Here is a 25,959-nt window from a genome sequence, read left to right on the forward strand (position 1 = left end):
AACTGCTTGCAGCCATTGTAACCCATTTAGCAGGCAAAGTATGTTTTTTGTCGCCACATTCACACATGGCCTTCCTTATCATGTGGACGTTATCCGCTTAAGTCTTGTGAAACGTCATGTCCGGGTCCAAACTGTGGCTCAGTGTAGCCAACATATAGCCACTAGATTTAGTGACTTTTCAGATTTTCTAGCAAGTTATTAAGAAGAAAAAAAAAACAACCGGCACCAAACCTTAGCAACTTCATTCATTCATTCATTATCTGTAGCCGCTTATCCAGTTCAGGATCGCGGTGGGTCCAGCCTACCTGGAATCATTGGGTGCAAGGCAGGAATACACCCTGGAGGGGGCACCAGTCATTCAAAGGGGAACGCAGACACACACACACACATTCACTCACACACTCAAACCTACGGACACTTTTTGCCACGGTCGCCAATCCACCTACCAACGTGTGTTTTTGGACTGTGGGAGGAAACCGGAGCACCCAGAGGAAACCTACACGGACACGGGCAGAACACACCTCCAGTCACCTGGAGGAAACCCATGCAGACACAGGGAGAACACACCACACTCCTCACAGACAGTCACCTGGAGGAAACCCACGCAGACACAGGGAGAACACACCACACTCCTCACAAACAGTCACCCGGAGGAAACCCACGCAGACACAGGGAGAACACACCACACTCCTCACAGACAGTCACACAGAGGAAACCCACGCAGACACAGGGAGAACACACCAACTCCTCACAGACAGTCACCCGGAGGAAACCCATGCAGACACAGGGAGAACACACCACACTCCTCACAGACAGTCACACAGAGGAAACCCACGCAGACACAGGGAGAACACACCACACTCCTCACAGACAGTCACCCGGAGGAAACCCATGCAGACACAGGGAGAACACACCAACTCCTCACAGACAGTCACACAGAGGAAACCCACGCAGACACAGGGAGAACACACCACACTCCTCACAGACAGTCTCCCTAGGAAACCCACGCAGACACAGGAAGAACATACCACACTCCTCACAGACAGTCACCCAGAGGAAACCCACGCAGACACAGGGAGAACACACCACACTCCTCACAGACAGTCACCCGGAGGAAACCCACGCAGACACAGGGAGAACACACCAACTCCTCACAGACAGTCACCCGGAGGAAACCCATGCAGACACAGGAAGAACACACCACACTCCTCACAGACAGTCACCCGGAGGAAACCCACGCAGACACAGGGAGAACACACCACACTCCTCATAGACAGTCACCCGGAGGAAACCCATGCAGACACAGAGAGAACACATCAACTCCTCAAAGACAGTCACCCGGAGGAAACCCACGCAGACACAGGGAGAACACACCACACTCCTCACAGACAGTCACCCGGAGGAAACCCACGCAGACACAGGGAGAACACACCACACTCCTCACAGACAGTCACCCGGAGCGGGAATCGAACCCACAACCTCAATGCCCCTGGAGCTGTGTGACCTTAGCTACTTTATATTAGATAATCGATAGTACAACTCATTAGATCACCGGGACTGACCGTGAGCGGGAGGAGTCCCTCTCCGTGGCTCCTCTACTTCCAGAGATAGAGCAACAGGAGAAACAGCTCTGTCTTCGCGGTACCTCTGCTCCTTGAAACTGTCCACGAAGCCTCAGCTTTATTGTTTAATATATTCCTTTTAATGAAAGGAATTGTTTGTAGCTATTCTGCTATCAAAGTTGAGCTGTCCTGCCACCATCATAATGCTTGTTTGTTTGCTTTTCAACACGAGGAGCTCTGATGGGTCAGTCTGACTTTAAAGCATTCGTACAAATCCAAATACAGGGAAGGCTCTAACTAAAAAATTACACAGTCAGTCATTTTGTGATGATGCCATTAATATTCAGGTGTTCATTTTTAAACGTTACATACGTTTTTTTATCCGCCGAATCTGAACTCAGTGTGAATTCACTTAGGTGATTCTCGAAATGTTTTTCCAACTTGTCCATCAATTCATTCTTTACATAAGAGCGCAAGACTTCACTGCTCGTTTTATATGTTCACAATGAGTTGACCTTGGCTGAGATCTGCATATGACTGCTATGTTGCCACGCATTAATGGTTACGTGGATCTTTGCCGAGATAAAGCCAGGGGGCGTAGTTTCCCTTTATACAGAACAGCACCGACGAATGAGTTTAGCTACCGTTATGTTAATGTGTTGGGTGTGTCTTCGTAACTGTCCCGCCCACGGATACGTCACAATCACAGGCGGAAGTTATCACAGAATCTTAAAGGAGGCGGGGCTAAAAAAAAAAGCCGCTGGTGTTGTTCTTTAAAAACACAAAGCCAGGAGCAGAGAGAGGACAAAAGGGGACGGATTGGTGATAAAACCATATTGCCTGGCTAGCTTCTAGTTTATTTCTATTGCTATGTATGTTTAGTAAGAAGAGCTCCTCCTCTTCTTTAGAATCCGCCACTCCGAAAAAACTCTGCTCTCTCCAACTGAGGGAGCCATTTTTGTTTCATGTCTGAAAAAGCTCCCATTTGAGCTCATTTGATGCATTCTGGATCAACTGGAGGTAAAGGCTCGGTTTATTATTTTTAAAAACGCAAACATTTCCAGCGAATGTGTGATTAGAAATGTTTAAAAAACGCCCTAACTTCGAAGCTTGAGCTTCGCTCCTTTATTCGCCATCATATGATTCGAATTGACCCGTTCCACCTTAAATGACACCAGAAGGTAACTACTGCACTCTTTAAGGTGGAACGAGAAAATTCGAATCAGAAGCGGGTGAATAAAGAGACGCAACTCGTGAGATTAAATCAACAAAGGTTCTTTCTAGGAACATTTAAGCTCAGTTCTCTTGCTTAAATAAGACACGGTTTGCTCCTGACTGTGAGTTAAAACACTGCGGTGAGTACACGTTTTAAATGCGTTTAAAATCTCGACGTCTTTTTGTTTTGTTTAAAAAAAGACCCAGTGCTTTTACAAGCAACTCACTTGTTAGTATATCTATCTGTTACTCTGTTTTTGTGTTGTATTTTGTTGGTTTTATTGTATTGTGTGGTGTTACAAAAGATTTAACGTAAATTTAACGTAGCTACCGTCGTATTATCTTCGTGTTTATCGGTAAACTCCTACGATTTCGCTGCTTACGAAATGCGTGTCGAGAAAAAACCGCCGACGCCACATAACTCGCCCCCGTGTTGTTAGTTTAGACACTGGGGTTAATTGTTGTTGTGATGTATTTTCTTAGTGTATTTTAGATATGTTTAGTACTTAATGAATATACAACTATTAATGTTTTCTGTTTTTTGTCGATTTGTTATACAGACTTTTGTAAAACGTTCCATACAAATCATCTTAACCTTTTTTTCTTAGTTATATAAGTAGACATTCCCTTAACATTATCAAATTATTGTGACAGAATATTTCATGGGACTTAGTTATCGCTGCTAGCTAGCTATAAAAACGTGTTAAACGTAATTTAACTCATTGTAGTGGGAACTGTTTGTGTTGTTATTAAAGTGTAACTACACCCCCTTGTGTCAAGTGGTTGAACTTCGAAGTGTAGGTATCGAGGGATAGGGTGCATTGCAGAGTCAGAGGAGGAGGAGGAGCGTTGGGCCGGAGAGAATTCGTTCACTAGTAGGGTGACCAGACGTCTTCTTTTACCCGGACATGTCCTCTTTTTTTAGACTTAAAAAAATGTCCGGTGGCGGGATTTCACAAACGTCCAGGATTTTCTTTTTCTAGAGCTTACATAGAACTTCGAGAAGCATTTCGTTCACAAACTAGTCCCACCCTCCTCTACTCCGATTGGTTCGTTTGAGTGAGAAGGGGGTGTGGTGAAGTAGCCTAAAATCTTCAGATTGCACGGTCTGACTGTAGAGCTACCGTTATTGGTCGACAATCTTCTCTGTAAACATTTAATTGGTCAGTCTGCACGTCCACGCCCCCCTACAAGTTAATTGTGTCGATTCTGAGAAAGATTTGTGGCTCCCGACAGTCTCTCAATTTTTTTTCCAAATTATCCTGGAGTGTGTGGAGTCCACAATCCAATATTTTCTCCTCCGAACTTATCCCAGTGATTCGCAAATATGAGTCGTTCAGTATTTATGACTCAGTTTCCTGAAGTGTGGGGTGGACGTAGATTCTCTGGTGTCAAACGAGATGTTACCGCCTGAACGACCATCAGCCACTGAGATGCTAACTAGGTGTATTGTTTCTCTGTCCTTTGCCATTATTATTTATATCTAGTTTGCGAGAGCTTCTTGGTTTTGTGATGTCGTTGATGATTTATCTGAAAGTAGGTAGTGTTTTATTAACAAAAAAGCATAGAACAATCTGGAAACATGTCGGTGTGTGTGGGATAGGCTTGGGCGATAATGTTAATTTAGACAAATGAAAATTGTCTTCAGGTTTATTGCAATAAATGATGTCGTCTTGTTAAAACATACCTCATGGTAACCTTTTTCGGTCAAGTGTGCATTTTATTACAGACTGTATAATGGCACTTTTCCACTGCATGGAACATGCATGACTCTACTCTGCTCAGCTGCTTTGCTTTCCACTGGCCAAATCTGGAAACGGGTACTTTTTCAGTTCCTGCATGCGCCGGGTTCCATCCGTGCAAAGTAGGTACTAAATCGTGACGTGTAAACCCTGCAGAGCGCTGATTGGCCAGACATGTGTCAATAAGGGTGGGCTATATGGCAAAAATACATTATCATGATTTTTTTTTTACTGTTACTGACATATATAAGTATGAATTAAAATAAAAATAGCAGCTTAGTTTGCTTTAAAACTGACATTTTATTAAATTGACGGAAAACCCGAGCTACGTACCCAGTACGTAAACAACTTATAAAAATTGCAGCAGACTGTATGTGCATTAGCATGATCCAACGATCTCCCTGTGATGGTGAATCGTAGACAAATTCTTATCGCTCACGATCTAGTATCATCATATCGCACACCTCTACCTGTCAATCGTCAAGACATTCAGTGCTCATTCAAATCCAGCACAAATTAATTGTGTGAAAAATCTCTTAAGTTTCAGCAGCTTTCACATTTATTTTTATCAGACTCAAAATGACGGCTTGTAACTTTACCTCAAGGTGTTTTGCAGAGGTTTATATGGTCCTTGGGCTGATGGCCACCGACAAATTTCCAGCGAAAGCCGAACGTGCAACAAGGAAAACTGATCCCAGTGAACAACGCGCCCTATTCCTATTAGAGACAGGTTTTTGCAACATCACCGGCTCCATTTTGTTGGGGAGCTGTGCTAGTGGATAATCCACAAGCTTTGGTAGAGTCGAGTAGAGCCAGACCCATGCGGTGGAAAAGCACCATAAGTGATATGCATCATGATGTTTAAACACCTTGCGGTAGCTCATGTAGCAGGCTTAGCAAGAATTAAGCTACATTCACATTTACAAGCCTCATTAATCAATTCAGTTTTTGTTTGTTTAGATCGGATTTGGTTACCTGTATCTGTAATGTTTATGCCATTCTTTATAATCAACAACAAAAACCATATTTGTGAGAGTACTCATTGTATTAACTGGAGAAACACACTCATGTTTAGTTGTTGTATTAATCAGACTTTGATTGGGAAGGACAGCAACGAAACATAGTTCGTACGAGGCAGATAAAAAGCCTGATGTGTGCTTCTAATGCTGCACCAAGAGAACGGCTGAATCTCAAGTGTCTCCCTCCATCCTATATAGTGCACAGTGAGGGTCAATAAAAGTTTCTCACTTGTAGTGCATTGTATGTCAAATTTCTAAACTGTTTTTTTTTATATTCAGCTGTACACTTAATGTCTGGTATGAACTGGTACCATATGATAGATGACCGTCGTACTATGGGCTACTTGGCTGTATTGTTTCTAAGAATCTGTTTTCACCTGGCATTAAAATGTTTTGTATCCAGATTCATTTGGATAAACTTACCCTGTGTGCTGTTTACACTTTCATTTAAAAAGTGCCCTGAGATTAGATGCAGTTTTGATTTCCTTTGTGAAAAAACACTCTACCGAAGGCAGTGCTTCCTTTATTGGGTTGAGCAAATGCTTAGCCACGTCCTTGGAAGGAACCTTCAGCCCACTCTACGTTGGCTCTGTACTCCCTGTGTAGTGCACATGTAAGTGACTTGTAAGTACAGCCAAAAGGTGCACTAAATGCCTATGGCACATTACAAGAAAACTATGGGATAGAAATTGATCTTTCAATACCTATAAAAGTACACTATGTAATGAATGTGGAACAAAATATTTTGAGACGCAGTCGTTGTCTGCTGATGATGTAGAGGACCTGCAGTGCATGACCGTTTAGTGGGACGGCTATTGAGGTAAATAAAAACAGTTCTTTTTTCCATGACCTCAAAAACATATATAAATCGATGGTTTTCTATGGAGTAGGAATTTCTTTACTCCTATCCATGAAATGACAACCTTTATCTCTTACTGCCAAAATTAGTGATGGTTAGTATTCTGACTGCACCCATCTGCTGATGCTTCTCCTGACAGCTGTCGGAGCACATCCCGTCTCGACTTTTACTGCCGGAACGGGGTTCTAGTGTGTTGCGGCCCATTTCCACCTCTGGCTTATCCTTCCTGCAAGTCATTTGCTGTCATAGGAGGCTTTTGGTTGCCTTTGTAGCCAGCATGAGTTTTCTTGGCCTCTCTGATTTTGCCATGATTTCCACAATTCTCCTTTCTTACAGTTTATATGGAAGGTGTAGGTGAACAGACTTTTTTTTTTGTTGTCATTTAGGTTTTCTGATTGATTTGTGTTGTATTATTTAAATATTTTTCTGCCTCGTTTAATTTTAAAGGTTTGCATCAGTGTTTTCACCAAATGTGAATGTTGTTGCTAGGCAGGTTAGCTCTTCACACACAAGGTGGCTGTGCATATTGATTGCTCACTGTCATAGTTCCTTTGCCTGTGTTCTATAGATGTACTTCCACTAACATTTTTAGTGGTAGTGTGAACTAAGCATGAATTTTTGTGTGATTGCAGACTTTATATTGTACATGCGGTGTCTTAAAGTGTATTACTACCAAGCTCACATCTAATGGTATTTTTGTCATTTCTATATTGATCTTTTCATGCTCCTCGTTTTCATAGGCTTTCGTTTTGCTTTTCTACTAGGTCAGAGTAAAACATTTAGTGGTATGCTGCATACTGCAAGCAGCAAAAATAGACTGTGTGACATCACTGCTGATGCTTTGCTTTGGTTATCCTGAAAATGACCTCTCCGATCTCAGCACTGGACCTGTGTTTATGTGAGATTGCGAAGTCAAAGTTATATGGAGCAAAGCAGACATGCGCACAGAGAACTCAGTGAAATGATTAAATACGGTGAAAATGAGGACGAAAAAGACAGAACCTGGCGAAAATGATTAACACCCAGCGTTTCTGCTCCGCACACTTCAGTCCTGGGTGTCTCGTATTTGGAGTAAACTGAGGCTCATTCTCAACAGGGGCTGAAACCAACCATCTGAACAGGGCTGTTTAGTCGGGAGTAGAATGCTGCAGTTAGGCTTGTGGTATGCTGACAAAAGCAAGTCACAGATGTTTTATTAAGACCCCAGAGAACTGTGTAAACATGTGGAAAGGGGGTAGAATATGTCCCCTTTAAACCCAGTGAGAATTTGTAGGAAAATGAAGGGAATATCTCGGTACCAAAGCTATGAATTCATTCTAATTGATTTTTATGATTTTTGCCCCATGACTTAGGCAAGCAGTATAATTTACACAGGTTTCACAGCAGTTCTGTTATGATAAAAACATAATTATTGATGCCGGATTACCTTTATCGGGTTTATTCCTGCTGGAACAGGTTTGTGATTATTACAATGGTAACAAAAGGGCTGTGAGGCAAAAAAGATTGAATACTTCTCAAATTAACTGGTTCATTTTACAGTCTTCGCTTCTCTCTCTCTGTCTCTCCAAAATCTCTCTCTGAACTGTTTCCTTTCTGTCTGTCTGAAGGAATGAAAACAACCTCCCAGAGATTCTGCATGCTGCAAAAACATTTTTTACTTGGGCCTTTCCGTTCCTACTGCACTCCTTGGGGTTTCTGAGTTTGAGGTGCTGTGAAGGTGTCTCCTTGTACCTTCCAAACATGATCTCCCTTGCCCTTGATAATTTAATATTAGGCATGACCTAGGAGTCTCCTTGGTAGAAACAATTCAGAATTATTTTTGGGTGGCACTAATATATTGTAAAAAATAATGATTCCATATTTGATTCTTTGAATAGTAGAATCCAGACAAAGCACTTGTCAGTGTCATTGAATTACTTGCTTTGGGTCTATATCAAGTAGTTCAAATGTGTATATGTCTAGGACCTTATTTGATTCTGTTTATTTTTATTTAAGCATAAGCTTTTTAACTGGATACTGTGAGTACTATCATACAATCAATACATAAACTTAGCTTTGCTAAATGTACTTAGACATAACATGAAAAGACTCTAAACAACTGGATGAAAACTTCAGAATATGCTTAAGTAATCTATTTTAGACAGATCTAGCAGGCTAAAAATTCACCAAAATTGTGCTCTTAACTTTCAGAAGGCTTTTTTGTGCCTCTTTGACCGAGAGAGGAAACTGACATGAAGCCACACAAGCAGGATCTCACAACTGCCTGCTTTCAGTTTAATTTCAATATGGAAAGTGTGAAGTAGTTGTTATATCATGTTGTTTTTGCTCAGAATACAGAAATGCAAATGCTAAGCACCAAAATCCTCCATCATGTCATGAGTCGATAGGCACAACACGCGTAACCCCACCTGCATTTGATGGTTTAATGGTTCTTCCCTCCGGCCTGAAAAACAATGTGAAATGCTGGCTTTGGTGTTGGGTTTGTAGGTGCCAAACAAAAGGAGTTCACCCAGAAAAGCTGTATGTATACTTTTGCAACATTACTCATGGACATTTTTGCTGACTTATCCAGCTTGTGCCCTAGTAAAATCACCAGGTAAAATAAGAGTGAGCATATGTGTTAACAGAGCCACTAATGTCCCGGAGTATCTTTTGCATGTGCCACCTGGACCTGATGCTCTGGAGTTTCTCTGGTGTTCATATGTGAAAGGGTTAAATTGATTTGAGTAATCCAGAAACAGTTTGATCTCCTAGGGTTTTTTTTTTTTTTTTTTTTTGGTAGGCAACCAGATTCTCTAGACATGCAGAAACTAAAAAATAACATCCTGTGAGCTGAACTACTAAGAATGTTAAGTTGATAGAAAAGGAGAATGGCTAGACTTGTTCAAGCGGACAGGAAGACAGTGTTTACATTGTTTTCATTCCCCAAAAGGTACAAAACAATGTGTGGTATGATCATAAATGTTACAAATTTTACAGATTCCACACAGGCCTGTTCTTAGAAGAAACCATAGGGACCTATGTTCATAAATGAGATTGATGAATTGTGATTGTGAAGAACAAGTGTTTTCATACTATAATCAAGGCAAGAACTGTTTAGAAACTTTTATTTTCAGGAATGTTCTTTGCCAAATACAGCAGGAACTATAAGTCTCTAATCTACTTCAAAGGTCTCTTGTGGTATCGCCCAAGATATGAATGGGAAGGAAGTTCAAGCTCACTCTTAAGATAATCAGTGAAAGTTTTCAGAAGCATATGGAGCCATATCGACAGGTTAACAGCTGGCAGGTGTCTACAAAGTAAGAAATGGAGAGAAGAGTGGTATAGAATTATCTCATAAACCAAAAGCTTTTAACCATGTATCAGTGGAGACTTTAATATTCAGGGGGTTATGATTTCCTCTTATGCTTTAATCATCACTAAATGCTTATGTGTGATAGACATGTATGTTAGTTTGTTTGTTTATATTATTCTAATATATCCCTTTTATATTCTGAATATTGCTGGGTAGGGTTTGTAGCCTGTCAGAGATGGTTTCTGAAACCCTGTTTTTTTTTTTAGGGTTATGTTTACTCATTGTGTTTTCAAGGTTTTTACTTTAAATGCATGCAGTTTTAAAGTACAAATGTTTATTTCTTCTCCAGTCGAGGTGTGCGTTCTGTGGGGGTTTTTTTTGGGAAGGATAAACTTCTGTGGGCGTTCCACCATTTTCGGCACTGTGGTTGTGTTCACTGTGATTGTTTACATCCAGCAGCCAAGAAAGCAAAATATAACACGTGAAAAAGAGCTGCTCTAAATTGAAAAACTCTCCAAAGGTCATCTGATCTGATTTATATAAGTGTCCATATTAATCTAGTGTTTAATAAGAAACACGTAGGTGAAATGACTGAAATCGTGTATTCAGACAGGATTAAAATCACTGAGATACTTCAGCAATAATAGCTTTCCCCCTATGACTACAGGTTAAAAATAATAGTAATAATAATAATCCTATCCAAACAGGGTTTTTAGTTGGTTAATGCGTCTTGGTGTACTTTTAATTAGGAGAAAAGTAGTTTTATAAGGTAGTTCAGGTGCTTATTTTACAGTCATTGTTTCTGTGATTGCAGCTTCAATGGTTTAATGCTTGTGTTGATTTGATCTTTGTGACATTGTTTATTGAAATAATTCTATTTATTTAGAATTTGTCCAACCTCATGAAGAAAACACCCGCCTGTGCCTGAATGAAATGTTTGAATAAATTGCTGCCTGCTTTTTACTCCAGTATCTTCAAAAGTGTAATTAATCTGACTAGCCAGTGTTAGCATATCAGTATCTTGGAGATGTCATGACGTGAGCTTTCAAAGCGTGTCTCAAACGTGATTCAGTTACAGGTACCTTCATGTCAAAACGTTGCCTTCTAAGACAGCAAGGCATTAAGATTGCGACCTTCACTTGAGCAACTCGATGGAACGTTTACTCACACACTAGAGGCAGTTATGCTTTATGCACTTTGATTGATGTTATTTAAGTACATGTCTGTAAATGCTGAGTAATACAGGGTGAAATATCATGTATTTTTGTTACATATAGAAATTACTAAAATGGCATAGAAGCATTTCTAAGATTTAGCCCTCACTAATATTGGAAAAAACTTAGTTTGTGCACAAAAATGTAGATTGTAAACACCCCCTAGCCTCATTGTTTTCAAACCCTGTTTATCCCCCCCAATGCTCTCCACACTGTCTAGCAGACCAAGTCGAAAAAAATGGAGCCAAGCACAGAAACAAGCACTGTAGTGTATCATTAATAACCATACAGACTCATTTAATAAGCAGAGAGCTTTTTGTTTGGGGTAGTGTTCAGCAGTATTTCAGTGTTACTCGATTTAGCTCACATAGGTTTAAGTGTTTATTGTCTGTACGTGCACTAGTTGAGCCCCAGTGATTCAGAAAAGACCTCTGTGGTGCTATGTGATGCAGCCTTCTTGCTAAACCAACATTAGACACTGGCACTTCCAAGGTAATGAAGAAAAAGTACCTCAAGCTTCCTGTTCAACACACAGAAACATGGGTTTGCACTCTCAGATGTTAGACGTTATTCACCAAGTGTGGGTCAGTGAAGGTTCAGGCAGCCAGAATGAACCTGTGGCATCACTGAAGGTGAAAAAGGAGATTTGAGTAAGAGTTTGCTGAATTGGGGATTGACTTCAACCTCTTGGTGTAACTAGGACTATAACATATTTGACAGTTTGAGTAAAGGTGGCAAACTTCTCAAATGTTTGCACTCAGGCCTTTCTTGAAAATCGAAGCAAGCTTCATATTTTCCTTTCACTTTTCTCGTTGCTCCGTGATCTAGTTGTGAAGCTTTTGTAACCACTGGATGTGCACTCTTTGTTGACAACATCTGCACATATCCTTTGGCTCTTCTAGATCTAGATGTGATTTTTGATTGGTCTTTTTGCTTGTGTAATTCTTGATATTCTCCTCTTGACAGCTCTGTTCTAAAGGTGCATCTCAGTAGATTACAATATCATTAAAAAAGTTAAATTGTTGAAGTAATTCAATACAAAAAGTGAAACTCATAGATTCCTGTTGATGATTAAGGCTTACAGACACAATGAAAACCCCAAAAGTCATTATCTCAGAAAATTAGAATATTATATAAGACCAATTTTAAAATACAGAAATGTTGGCGTACTGAAAAGTATGTATAGTATACATATACATATACTCAGTACTGGGTCTGGAGGTCCTTTTGCATGAATTACTGCATCAGTGTGGCGTGGCATGGAGGCGATCAGCCTGTGGCACCGCTGAGGTGTTATGGAAGCCCAGGTTGCTTTGATAGCGGCCTTCAGCTCGTCCACATTGTTGGTTCTCGTGTCTCTCATCTTCCTCTTGACAATACCCCATAGATTTTCTATGGGGTTTATGTCGGGCGAGTTTTCTGGCGAATCAAGCACAGTGAGACTGTGGTTATTAAACCAGGTGTTGGTACTTTTGGCAGTGTGGACAGGTGCCAAGTCCTGTTGGAAAATGAAATCCGCATCTCCGTAAAGCTTGTCAGCAGAGGGAAGCATGAAGTGCTTTAAAATGTCCTGGTAGATGGCAGTGCTGACTTTGGACGTGATATAACACAGTGGACCAACATCAGCAGAAGACATGGCTCCCCAAACCAACACTGAGTCTAGTGTGAAGTTTCCACAATCAACTTGGATTGTGTGCCTCTTCACTCTTCTCCCAGACTCTGGGCCTTGATTTCCAAATTAAATGCAGTATTTACTTTCATCTGAAAACAAGAATTTGGACACTGTGCAACAATCCAGTCCTTTTTCTCCTTGGCAGGAGAAGACACTTCGGCGTTGTCTCTGGGTCATGAGTGGCTTGACACATTGGCTGGAAGCCATAATCATCAACGTTTAAAAGAAATTAACGCTTGAAATAGATCACTCTGTTTCTAATGAATCTACAGGAGTTTCACTTTTTGATGATATACAGGTGCATCCCAATAAATAAGAACATCTTTACTAAATGGAAAGATAAGACAAAAGATTTCACCGTACTTGTGATTCTCTTTCTCTTTCTTGTACAGATTGGTTGCCATGTTCCTAGACTTTAACTGTTTTCTTGGCTTGGATTCAAACAACATGGGTAAAGAGAGATGCTTGTTCATCTTGAGGTAAATTACTGAGGTAGCAGCTTTGTTTAGATCACACAGCTGCAGAATTTCAACATGTTGTAAACCAGAGTTTGAAGGTTTTGAATTTGTGCATCGAGAGCAGCTGCAAATATGATGCATCTTCCAGTTTTGACAAAGCAGTGATGCACTTTGGTTTTCTTCAGATTAGTTTGGTACCACTGCCACAGCTTGTTTGTACAGGAGTCAAAAATATAGTTTTCATTGACCTTGAATTTTTAACCGGGTCCTTCCTTCTCCTGTCAGATGTGTTGCTCAAGGAATGAGACGTACTAACTCCATGACTCGATACATTTGCAAAGAACAAAAATAGACTGAGGACTACAGCATGTTTAGAAAACTAAGACAAACATAGTTCCCAGAAAATGCTGTAAATATTTTTGTGAAATGCAGTAAAGCCCTCCACACCATGGTAGATATTGGCTTTTGCACCTTTTGCAGATAAGAGTCCAGATGGTCCCTTTCATCTTTGGCACAGAGGAGTTAACATCTTTTTCTTTCACCAAAACAAGCCGAAGCATGGACTCATCTGACCATAGCACATGTTTCCACTGTCTTTTTGACCAATCCTCCATTTCTGCGTTTAAAAAATGTATGGTATCTCATTGAATAATAGTTTCTGGTGGCAGTTCCTGATGCAGCAGTAGACTATGTCAAATAACAACTGCTTTACTTACCACACCCATTCCTCTCTGGCTACGTTTATCACTGTGATGTGACTGTTATGTGCAGTGCTGTCTGAGGGCTTGAAACTCATGGACATTCAGCAGTAGTGTCCAGCCTTGCCCTGCACCCGTGGTTATCAATCCTGGTCGTAAGGGGCCTTTGTCCTGCATGTTGTAGTTTTTCCTCTGTCCAGCACAACAACTTCAACTTCAGAAGGGTTTGTTAATTAGGTCATTAGTTGCATCAGTTGTGTTGGGAATAGAAGAATCTCTAAGGTGTGCAGGGCAGTGGCCCACCAGTATTGACTAGCAATACCGTACACAAACAGATTTCTCTGGATTGAATTAACAGTATTACAGTATTATTTAATAGACCATGAATTGCAGAGTCTTTGCGCTCTGGCACTTTTTGCACCAAGTTGTGGGCCACAATCCTCTAAGCCTTTAGCAAGTGCTTCTTTTACACATTTAATATACACCTGCTTATTATTAAATGTTTTAATGCAACTTGAGTTCTCTATAAAACTATAAAACACTTTTTGCTGCAGTGACTTGGCACTGATAATGGTGATTGTATTTTACCTTGAAAATAGTGATTAAAAAGTCTGTGCTTGTGTATTGAGTGCAGTGATGGCCGATATATCATTTACCTCTGTGGATAATTTTTAGTTATTGTTATCGGTCCGATATTGGAATTTTAGCCGATGTTGCACTGATAAATTGGCACCTTTTTTGTGCTTGTGCATATGCACTGACACCTGTAATTGCAAAACTATATCTGCCGTGTGGAGGTGTTTCGCAGTTTCTGGGATTAAATTTCTTCATGGTGAAAACTAAGTAAATATCAGTGACACACATAGCAGTGTACACACAAAAACAGCAGGTTAAACGACAGAAATGTACTCTCAGCCGCCGCAGTGCAGGAGCCCTTATATAAAACACATGAGAATAGAGTCAGCATCTGAATTTATTACTGAAACATGATTATAAACGATTACAAACACTCGCTCAAACACTCACTGTGAGCCGCTTTATGCCACACTCTCTAAAACAACACCCCGGTGCTGCACTAATTAGTGCCCCTCTAGGAACCATTCGTGTGAAACCAGCAATAAATCTTTGGTAAAAATATAAACAAACTGCAACTAATAAACTTAAAAGATGACATTAAAAAGTGCAGAAATGGCTTGTCCTATGACAACCTATGATATAAAGATAAAGTTAAAAAAAAGTTTTACTTTAATTACGAAAAGAAAAAATTATCTGTATCTGCTAGTCCAAGGTGCTAATTATTGGGTAAAATAATCGTATCTGCCCAAAAAATCGGTGCAACTTTAATTGTATGTGTGGTTTAAAAGATGAGGTGCGAGTTTTCATAGTCCCTCAGGCAGATGAGTTGAGCGAATTGATTTGTGGAGATCACACACTTGTGAAAATCTAAGGGTCTATTCACACCTGTCATTAATATGCATCTCAAGTGATCAGATCACAAACGACTGCCAAAATGAATAGCCATTCTCACCTGGCATTTAAATGCATCTCCTGAGACATCATTTCTGCTGTATCACTGTGGTCTGTATAACACTTATACACACCTCTCTCCACACATATATAAAAAAGCATGGCTAATTTGGAAACCTGAACATCATATTTATGCGTTCATGTTAATATTCACGATGTTGGAACAAAAATTTACTTCATTTCAGCCACAAGAACTTGACTAAGCTCAGACAATGATGTTGGGGATCAGCTGGTTCAGCTCAGAATTCACATTCCACATCAAACCTGCAGTTGGTATTATACACTTGGACATGCAATGTTCTCCTCGCATGCATCAAACCCACAATCTGTAGACTGCCAGAAGGTGAAGCATGATTAATCAGTCTGGAGAATGCACTTCCATCACTACAGAGTCTAAGAACGGAGTGGTTTACACCACTCTGTCTGACTCGGCATTGCTTATGGTGATCTTGGGCTGGTGTGTGGGTCCTGTGGTTATCATGGAAGCCAAACCCACAAAGGTCCTGATAAACTGTTATTGTGCTGACATTGCTTTCAAAGGCAAAAGCTCACCACGTCTTGCAATCAAAGACAGAATTTGTCAAATCAAAGCTGTATAAGTCAATGATTTCTGTGAAATTCCATTAACTTGTATATGACAGGAGTTGCTCTGTCAGCGCAGAAACTTTTGAATACATGTGCACATTAATTTGGGTGAACTGGAGCCCACCAACCCACACACTGTAAAACAAGGCCACCCAGTCAGGTTTCTGTGGGCTGCCCAAATCTGAAAGCTTGGGATAAAACGATGCATTCTGATTCTGCTCCGCTTTTGACATCAAGTGCAGAGATTTGAGAATTTCCCCGCCCCCTCGTCTGCATCTGTCCAACCACATCGCATGACCCTTGTTTATGTGAAAACACTAAGATGACGTTGAACTGAACAAAACAAACACAACGAGCGTGGAGAAATAAGAGCTCTGAATAAAAATGGAAATGAAACAGAACAGAGCTTCTGCTCCTTGCTCCTCACTGCTGTGCGCTCGGGGTCGGGGTGAACAGCGGGCGGCTCATTATCATTTAAACGAACAGACGCTGAAAGTTGCCTTTCTGACCGGGACCCCGGATACAGGGGAAGAATGCTGCTGTGGGCTTTGGATCAAAGCAGGTCACAGAAGTTTCGTTAAGAAACAGAATTGTGTTCCACTGTGGAGAAGAGATAGAATATGCCCTTTTTGAAAAATTACTTGTCAGAAAGGCGAACGTGTGACCAGTTCTACTATCATCGCTCTCAAAGACCCAAAGAATGGAGACATAGACTAGGATTTTTCAAAGTCATGTTGAAAATGGAGGATTATTTTTTCTATCACATACGATTGGCTGTTGGACTTTGTCGTTGACTCCCTAGCTGTGGAAGTACTGACCCCTTCTTTCATCCCTTCCCCCTTCCGCCCCTTCCCCCATTCCTTCTTTCCTTCCTCCCTTCCCACTCCCTTCCACTGTCCTTTTCTCCCGTCCCCTACAACCCTCCTCTCTTTCTGTCCCTCCCCTCCCTTTTTTCCCTCTGACAACACCCCTCCCCCGACACATTTGTGCTCCACCCCCTAAAGGACAGGAAGGAGAGGACCTGAACGAATCAAGGGAATGAATTAAACTATAATGCGAACAGTTATGGACTTACTAAAAGATAAAATTGTAGTTAAAAGTGTAACTTATGTGACAACTTTTCTGAGCATCTCCTGAAGTTTATGGAGTGTTTTGCCACTAAGGAGAATTTGACGGGGATCTCTAGCACAGGTTGAAGAAGGATATGAGACTTAAATAGAGTAGGTTTTCATGTAGAGCTCACCAATGTTATGGAGTAAACCAGGGCTGTTCCCAAATATGCATTAAAGAGGGCCAATACTGTCTTTAAAAAGCCAGGTGAGAAATGTATAGTGCTTACTAGAGGTGTAGCTACAGAATTAGCCTCAGAGTTCATGTCTGTTTTAGTGGAGATGAAGGATTGTACCCCATAATGACAAACTGGGATTGGTCACAGATAAGAAAAGAGTTTATAAATATTGTACCACATACAATGCAACAAAGGCTTGTAGAAGGGTTTGCAAAACAGTGCAGCACTGAGGTCCAAAAGATTGAGCAATGTTAATAGTCCCAGAATCATCTGAAGAAATATGGGTTCTGACTTCTACAAGGTGTTAAACAATCTCTGACACCAGACTGAAATGGATCAGCTAAGTGTCAAAAACTGTGGTTTTATAGTTGAACAGAAACCCATTCTAGGGTTTTTGTCAAACGTGTAAATTTAAAATGAATGGATGGCTAGATCTGTATCAGGCTCTGGCTTCTTTAGGGGTGGTGCTAACAGCGGTGTGTGTGTGTGTGTGTGTATGGTTTCCTTTGTGTGTATAGTAGACAAATCTATGATATTTTTCAAATTTGAAGTTTAAAAACCTGTAGACTTAGAGATTAGAGAACTGGGCTTGGGACAGAAGGGTCCCCTTCACTAGCAGAAAAAATAGCCACGGAGGCAGTGAAGAAAGGAGTGCTGTTTTTCCTCCCTCAGTATTCATGGCTGAGGTGCCCTTGAGCAAGTCACCTAACTTCAGCTGCTCTCTAGCCTCTAAGATGCCTGCCTGCTGTTCAGGGTGTGTGCACACTGCCCCTATTGAGCGCACTAGATTGTTTTCATTGCCACGTAGGGGTTGAACTCTGACAGTAAATGTATGTTTACAGGTTTTTGTATTAGGTTTATAATGAGAAAAATGGATTGTGTGGTACCTGTGTAACATTAGAGAAATATTGAAAGTTTGAAGGTGTTATTTCTCTCTGTAACCGTTTGTTTAATGCCTATGAGAACTTTCAGCAAAGGTTCTTTGCAAATCTGATGCTGTTTTCATTCAGTTTTGATTTCCAAACGGTAATCTGATGTCTTTCATGTTCACAGACACCTGAAGCCTTTATGCAACCCATCTTTGGATGGGTACCATGAATTGTGAAGAGCCACGTATGGAGAGGGCAGTTCTCTCCTGGTCCAGATTTGCTGCAGCTGGACAAACTGCCCTCAAGGAGGCCCTGAAGGTGTTCAATCCCTTATCCAAGGATCTATGTGACACTGAGAGGCAAATGTTGTCCTTTCTCCAGGAGTTGAAAGATGAGGGCCATAAGCCTGTGGTGCTGAGGAGCAAAGATGTTTATGGATACAGGTCTTGCACAACGCAACCTCTCACATCCAAGGTCGGCAGTAGGATTCAAAAAGTACAAAAACCTTCTAAAAAGCGAAAACGAAAGACACTGGCAAGGAACAGAGAGGTGGGTTACACTTTCCTCAGTACGGAAGCCAAGGCCATCCTCCAAAATCAACCCAAGATCCTACTGACCAACCTCTCGTTGGACACTCTCAAGCATGCCGTTCTATCAAAACCAACTGTGCCGACTGAAAGCTCTGTCCAAGCACAACAGTGCCTGAAGTTAACAAATATCAAGGGTCTGAGTGGAGGCCATACTGCAAGGTTACAAATTCACTTTGGGGTGGACTCGCAAAGCCCAGTGGGCCCCAGCATTCAGTGCCCACCGACTCTTTCGGGGATCCCAATCTCTCCTTCAGAAAATGGTGGCCCGGTGTCTAGTGTAGTAGCTTTGGACAATAAAAAGGGGTTATCCTGTCCAGTCAAAGTGGACGATGCTCTCATTGGAGACTCTGCCCCATTTGTTTGTCAGAACGGGATAAGCCTGAAGGAGGCCGACCAAAAGGTCCAAATGATATCAGACGAACCCGATCTGATGAGCAATGGCTTCGACTGCTCGGACAGTGAGTCGGTGCGGAGGCTTAACGCACAGGGTTTAGGCTGGTCTCCACAAGCACTTGTCACAAACGGCCAAGACATGTCTAGACTGAACGGAAACGGTCTTCAGTGGAAAGTCATTAAAGTGGACGAGTCTGTCACTGATGAGGAGGTGAGGAAGGAGGCTCAGAAAATCCTGAGAGTAAATTTATCGCCTGTGATAGAGATTCACCCACTTTTACACTCTGCGTAGGTGAAAAAGGGACTTTTGTATCCACACACACACAATTAGTTTTTCTTACATTTTGAAGTGTTACCTGGATCGAAGTTTAATTAAACTACTATTTGAGTCCGGATGGAAGTCTTACCCCAGATATGCATTATTCACAAGTGTGGCTGACTTCAGTGATCCAAAGAGGGAAAATTCATCTTGTTTGTGGTTTCGTTAACAGCAACGTTCCTCCTCCTCCTCCCATCTATTAATTGAAATTTGTTTTTAATAAACTACAGAATGAAGCATATTTTGTCACTGTGCAGTGTTCCTAGAAGTTTGCTCATTATTATTATTATTACTATTTTTATATTTTGATTAATTATCATAGTTGGGAATACACTGCTTGGGAACAGAGCTAAAGAATTCAATTGGTTCCCAGAGTGACTACTGTTTGGTAAATCAATTACTTTACATTGTCCTATTTCATTTGTTTTCTCCCCGCTCACCAGTGTGTGAGTCTGTAGGGATAGAGTGCATGATGTTTACCATTTTTATTTAAGATTTTGAAGGTGCAGGGGGTAGAATTATGTAATAGTTACGGACAGACAACATTCACAGTAAATAAATGCTCAGGGCTCGTGTCCACAGTAAATTGATGGTGGTGATGATGATTGGCTCTAGCTCCAGTTATAATCATATTACTGACAGAACTTGAATTGGCATCTGTAGCTTTGACTGTTTATTCTTCTTAATATTTTCCCTTTTTAGTTCCACTGTGGAATACAGGTTTTTGGCATTTCTGACATGATAATGTGACTGATGGGCTATAAATATTTAGAAGTTGTGTGATTAACTGGATTTGCTGGAAAAGGCAAAAGTTCTCAGTTGTTGGACTATGGTTCCTACATGTTTCTTTCTGCTGTATTTTAATCTGTTCTGCAGCACCACAAGCCAAATTTGAGGGAGAGATTATTGTTTAATGTATATTTGCTTTTAAAGGTTTGACCCCTTGCACCTTTAATGTCTGGAGATTGGGATCACCGCTAGAGTAATTTAATTACAAGGCAAAAATGGCCGTACTCCTTTTGAATGCTTGAAAAAGATGTACCTCATCTTTTTTCTTTCCACCATTTTGAGGAGGGCTGCTGTTCGTGTGTGTGGTCTGCAATTTATTTACCCCCATTTTTATATATATACATATATATTTTTAACATGCAAACACTGGTATTTGGTGCTTAACACTTACAGCCATTGTCACTAGCATTCCCCAGTTGTGTGTTTAAAATGAATGAGCGATTGATAACCATGGGGCTATACTTGTGTTGACATGTGAACAGACATCTTAAAGCACTCCCACAGACGAGTACAGCCTTTTTCCATGTCTTGTCTAATGTCTGATTTGAATGAGAGGTTCAGACTCTCCTCTTTCTAGATTTTTCTCCACAAATGGCAGCCAAAACGTTCAGTGTTGGAGGTTGATTTTTTTCAGCAGTTCTCTTTGTCTAAGTTCTCTCAACTCTATGTATTTTTCATGTCCATGTGGTCACTGTAACACACTCTGGATTGAATAACACGTTTTCAGGTGCAGTCCATTTTGAAAAATGTTCGAAAGATCTCTTTTTATCTACAGTTATGGAAAATGTATGTTTTTTTTCAACAGTTTTAATTCAACAATTCTCTACAGTTTTCATAACTAGATGGGCTTAGATATGGATGTTCTGTTCAGAACTATTGCAGCATTAATATCCGCCTTATAACTTCTCACAATCAAATACTGCAGCTCAACCCTCTTTATTCAGCAGTCAACGATTCCTTTTATTTTCTTCAGACTTGTTTATTGTTGGATTATTGGACTGGTCGGCCATTTTGTTTTGGGAGAGGTATGTAATGTCTGAAACTAGAATGATGCCATTATAAATGTTCTGTTTGGTTTAGTTTTTTTTCCAGCCCTCTTTCAGTCTGCTGAAGTAACGATTCAAATTCAGCTTGATATCGAACTACTCAGACATTCAGAACAGACTTTCAGACTCTTTTGTTACAGACAGGTCATTTTCATGCAGTTGAATCTGTGACCTTGAAAGCTGTAAATGTCAATGTTGTATCTTTAGTTAATATTAAGAAGTTGTGAATTAAAGTATTTAAAAAAACAGACTTCTTTTTCTTCACCTCCTTTTGAGTTTGTGGAAGACTTTCAGCGCAGTGTTGCTTCTGTGGTTTCTATTAATATTTTGATGTTTCTAAAACACCACAAAGTTAAAAGAAGTGGTTTCTGGGTATGAGCTTGTTTTGGGGGATGGGGTGTGAGATGTCAGTTACACTGCTAGGTTTATAAGGCTATGATTCAAATGTTGCTCTTATATCACCTTTACTCAAAGGTTTATACTCGACTGTGTTTAAATCCTGGTACATCTGCTTTTCACTTGTTTGTTTTTAGCTTAAAACGTCCACTTCAGTCATTTTTGACACACACTTTCACTGAAGATTTGCTTCTCTGTACTTCTTCAGCTCACAAACGTCTCTTTTTCCAAATCGCTTTTACAGCTTCCCCATCCAAAAAAACATCTGACTTTGGAAAATCTTGCTACAGATTATTGCACGGTTATAAATATGAAGTGGACTGGACCTCAACTCCTCTTGTAAAAGAAAACAAAATGGGTGTTCGCCACTGTCGCAGCCGTCTTGATGGAATGCCCATAGTTTATTATTCTACCGATAAGGAACTGTAATATTAACAGCTAATTTCTCATTTCAAGGTCTTCTCAAATAGCGTCCATGTGGTGCTGAAGCTTTGTGCCCTATTTGTACATATATATTTATTATTATTATTATATATATATATATATATATATATATATATATATATATTTATTTATTTATTTTTTTTTTTTAATTGGTGAGACTTGGATGAATGCACCAATATGATTATGGCTTAAACACAGATATAGTAAATGTGGTGGTATAACACATCTACAGTTTTGTTTCCTTGGATGCTGGTCTGTACCTGGTTTATTTTTGCAGGCAGCATGCATAACTAAGGCTATGTTCAGTTTGCCAGGCTCAAGTGACTTAAATATGATAATCTGCTTTAATGTGAATGGTCAAAACAAACGTGAACACAGCTAGAATTGTAGATTTGTTTGGGTGATGGAAGGAGTAGCTTTCACTGAGGAAAATGTCAATCTTCAGTGACAAAGTTTTACTAAATAAAAACGCTAAGGCTTATGGCGATTGTGAGGAAACCATAAACAAAAATCCCTCAAAGAACTGCTGCGGAAGCTTCCCTTTTTCTTCAGAGAAAGCTATTGTCCGGAATGGCTGTCCGTTCAGCTGCACTGTGACATTTGGCTCGTTTTTAATGCTTGTCGTAAATCAGTACCCTAAATCACACTGAAAAGAAAGTGTGACCTCAGTGAGAACCTAGAGGTAGGTTGAGAAACATTTTTGAGGAATTTTTATTTTTTTTTTATTTATTTTTTTTTTTTACAGAAATACAGATAAATCTGTAAATGTATAGGATTCTCTGCTAAAATTATATTAAACCTGGCCACCCCATATCCGGGTCTCAAACTACAAAACTGTAGTTTGAGAGTCTGGTCTATAGGCTTACCAACCCATGACTTCCTTTGTTTGTAAGATGGCTGGACCCCTGGATTGCTGCTGCTCTGTACATGTGGCAGTGCTACTGACCTTGCTTTCTGTGACTGTGCTGCAGAAAGCCTTTCTAATGTGTTTTTTGCTTTAGAATGAAAGCTGATCGTGTTCTTGCAAAGGTCTCTGGGTTTAGGGCTTTGTTCGTTGTCCACGTGTCTAAATAATTAATTATTTGAACCATTTGAGAGTCCATGTGCTTTCATCATCACATCGCTCACTATTTACTGGGCCGTAAACTGTGATTATGGTGTGCATGCGTGAACTGTGTGCTTGTTTATTCGGCTCAGGAATATTCATTCACTTTGTGTTTTCTGTGCTTTGTGAAAAATGATAGATGGGTGGGAGGGCTAGAGGAAAGCCAAACTGAATTTATCCGATCTTTGTCTGCCCCTGGGTCCTAAAGCCTGTTGACGTTGCAGCTTTATTAGCGCCTTGTCTTAAAAACTGGGGGAAACATGTCTTAAATAAACAGATTTAACCGGTAATATATGGAGGAGTACACATTATTACCTGTTAAATCTCGTTAATTGTTTGATTTGTTCCTTGCCCCTTTCAATAAATGAATGTTACAAAAATTAAGATTTTTTGCTTAAGATAATGCAGGTGTTGCCAAGCTCTCCATGTGGTTGCTTGGTCGTTGCATGACCATTGTTGTTACTAGAGTATTAATTGCATTACTTTGGTTGCTATGGTATTGTAATGTGATTGCTATAGCACTAAAGGTGGTTGCCATGTTTGCTGAATTATTGACCTGGTTGCTATAGAGGTACGCAGGACTGTTAGTGTCACGAATGCACTCGTTAACTGTGGCCACAAAGAGATTTCTGCTACATAATGATGATTTAATTCCATGATCTTGAGCTTCCATTGTTTTCAAGAGGAACACAATCACATATTAAGTTATTGCTAGGCAAAAGAGGAATATCCAAATGTTGTACAGACATGCCACTCCTGAAATAACAATAATGAAATAATAATAATGATATAATATCAGAAAGAGTGTACCCTAATCAACTCTACAGGTGTAAAGGGCTTATATGTGCAATATAGGTGCATCTCATTTCTACTGCTTGCTCTTGCATCCAGACCACCGAGATATGTACAGGTCTCACTGGAAATAAAGCACAGTTAAATGTACTGGATCACCATTGTCTCACTGGATCATTACTAAACTGCACACAGTATCTCGGCTCAGAAGGGACAACTGACTAAACGGTTGAATTTCCTGCTCTCAAATGCAAACCACAGCCCAACAGTTCAGACAATGTCCTATCTGATCATGTTTTGTCAGCACTGTTGCTTTTCAGTTGTTAAAATAAAATGGCACACTGCAGTACAACACTTCATTATATAACAATGCTTTCCCACAGCATGCCCCCCCCCCCACTACTTGGCTGTACTCTGCTTTTTTGTTTTAACCATTAAGTGAATCAGGTCCTGGTTCTGGAAGCGGGTTCTTGTTTAGTGGCTGTTCTCTCGTGGTTCAGAGCGAGTCGAGTACGGACTAAACCATGGCGTGTAAACCTTGCAGAGTGCTGATTGTCCAGAGAGAGTCATCACTCTACGCCACGCAACGCAGACAACCAGCACCAGCTCTCCATCTGTAAAATCTCCAGCAGCAGCAGAGATCACGTTTGTTTTTATCCGACTCACGACGGCAGCTCGTAAAATTACGCCGTGGTCTTTTGAAGAGGTTCAAACGCTCCTTGGATCGGTCGCCGACGAAAGAATCCAGCGAGAGCTGGACGCTGCAACAAGGAAGGAACAAACTCTACTGATCTGTCTGAACTGACGACGGAGCTGTGTTCAGTCCCCAACAGCAACAACAACCAATAAACGAGAAGTAAACAACACTTAACCTTACAGCTGAAGATCACCACTGTTTTCCAAAGCCCACTTTTCCCATTGAAGTCAGTGTTTTGTGATATCACCAGACACATTTTTTGCTGCAGCTGTGGTCGGGGAAAACCAACCAGGTTCCAGGGACCAAACACAGTACAGCTGAGGAGTGTGTACCCTGCAGTGGAAAAGCACCGAAAGGCATAATTTGTTATTAACCTTGAGGAATCTCAAAGGCTTCAAGAGTTGTCTCCTGGTCTCTGTTGACGCATGTTGTTCAAACGTTACCAAGAACTGTCCAGCACCGAACACTCCAGATTTTGTTTGTCTAGTTTGTCTAAAAGCAATTGATCAGATACAGATTTTTCTGGTTATATTAACTCCAGTGCAATTAGCTCATATTTTCTGATCATACCTCTCGTTAAATAATTCAATGTATTACTAATTATAATTGTAATAAACTACTTCTCACCAAAGGCAAAGAAACAAAACAATGGTGGCTGCCAAGCAACAGAACAGCCAAAGATTATTTAATGAACAGAACAGAGAAATTAACATGCCACATTTATATAGAACCTAATTAACGAAACTAGTATGATTTATTACATTTCATAGGTAATTTGCATATGCTTTTCATAGGGCAATTCATGATGCATAGCAGGAGCACACATCTAAGAAGTGCACCCAACAGTAAATTAATAACTTTGTATCAGTTGAAGTCACTAAAAAAAAGATGTCAAATGTTAAAAATGTTTTCTACCAGTTTGTCAGGTGTTCTTAATGTTTTGGCTTACTGGTGTAGAATCTTTGTTGTTCTCTACACAGCAAGCTCACAGACGTAAGTCTTAAGCCTCCCACACTTTACCGGATTCCTCAGATTGTCTGGAGAAGCGCATCTGAGGGAGATAAGACTGGTAATTTTCCAGAGTATAAGCAAAGTGTGTGCCGTTAATGACCACTGAGGGAGGACTTCATTTCCCATATTTCCCTCAGTAATCAACACTGGATCTAGGCATTTGGCTGAACCCACTTTTAAACGTAATTACTGCAACCTAAGCAGATAGACACCCACCTACACGAGGCTGGCCAGAGGCTTTGTTTTGAGTAAACAAGAATGTTTGCATGATTTCAGATTGAGTTTTTTGGATATTTCTCATAGAAATAGTCCAATAAATAACGATGAAATACTGAGAGAGCTCCTTGCTTTTGATAAACAGTCTACGCCTCTGT

At 40.4% G+C, this 25,959-nt stretch overlaps 1 protein-coding gene across 1 annotated transcript; it reads left to right on the forward strand.

Annotated features, from left to right (window-relative positions):
* Positions 1 to 2,314: 2,314 nt before the first annotated feature.
* On the forward strand, positions 2,315 to 21,370 carry ccdc71 (coiled-coil domain containing 71). Its single transcript, XM_066673201.1, has 2 exons — positions 2,315 to 2,582; positions 18,188 to 21,370. Exon 2 carries the CDS (start codon positions 18,220 to 18,222, stop codon positions 19,276 to 19,278), a length of 1,059 nt encoding a protein of 352 aa, XP_066529298.1. The 5' UTR covers positions 2,315 to 2,582; positions 18,188 to 18,219; the 3' UTR covers positions 19,279 to 21,370.
* Positions 21,371 to 25,959: the final 4,589 nt, after the last annotated feature.

Source organism: Hoplias malabaricus, chromosome 5, assembly GCF_029633855.1.
Source record: "Hoplias malabaricus isolate fHopMal1 chromosome 5, fHopMal1.hap1, whole genome shotgun sequence".
NCBI classification, from domain to species: domain Eukaryota; kingdom Metazoa; phylum Chordata; class Actinopteri; order Characiformes; family Erythrinidae; genus Hoplias; species Hoplias malabaricus.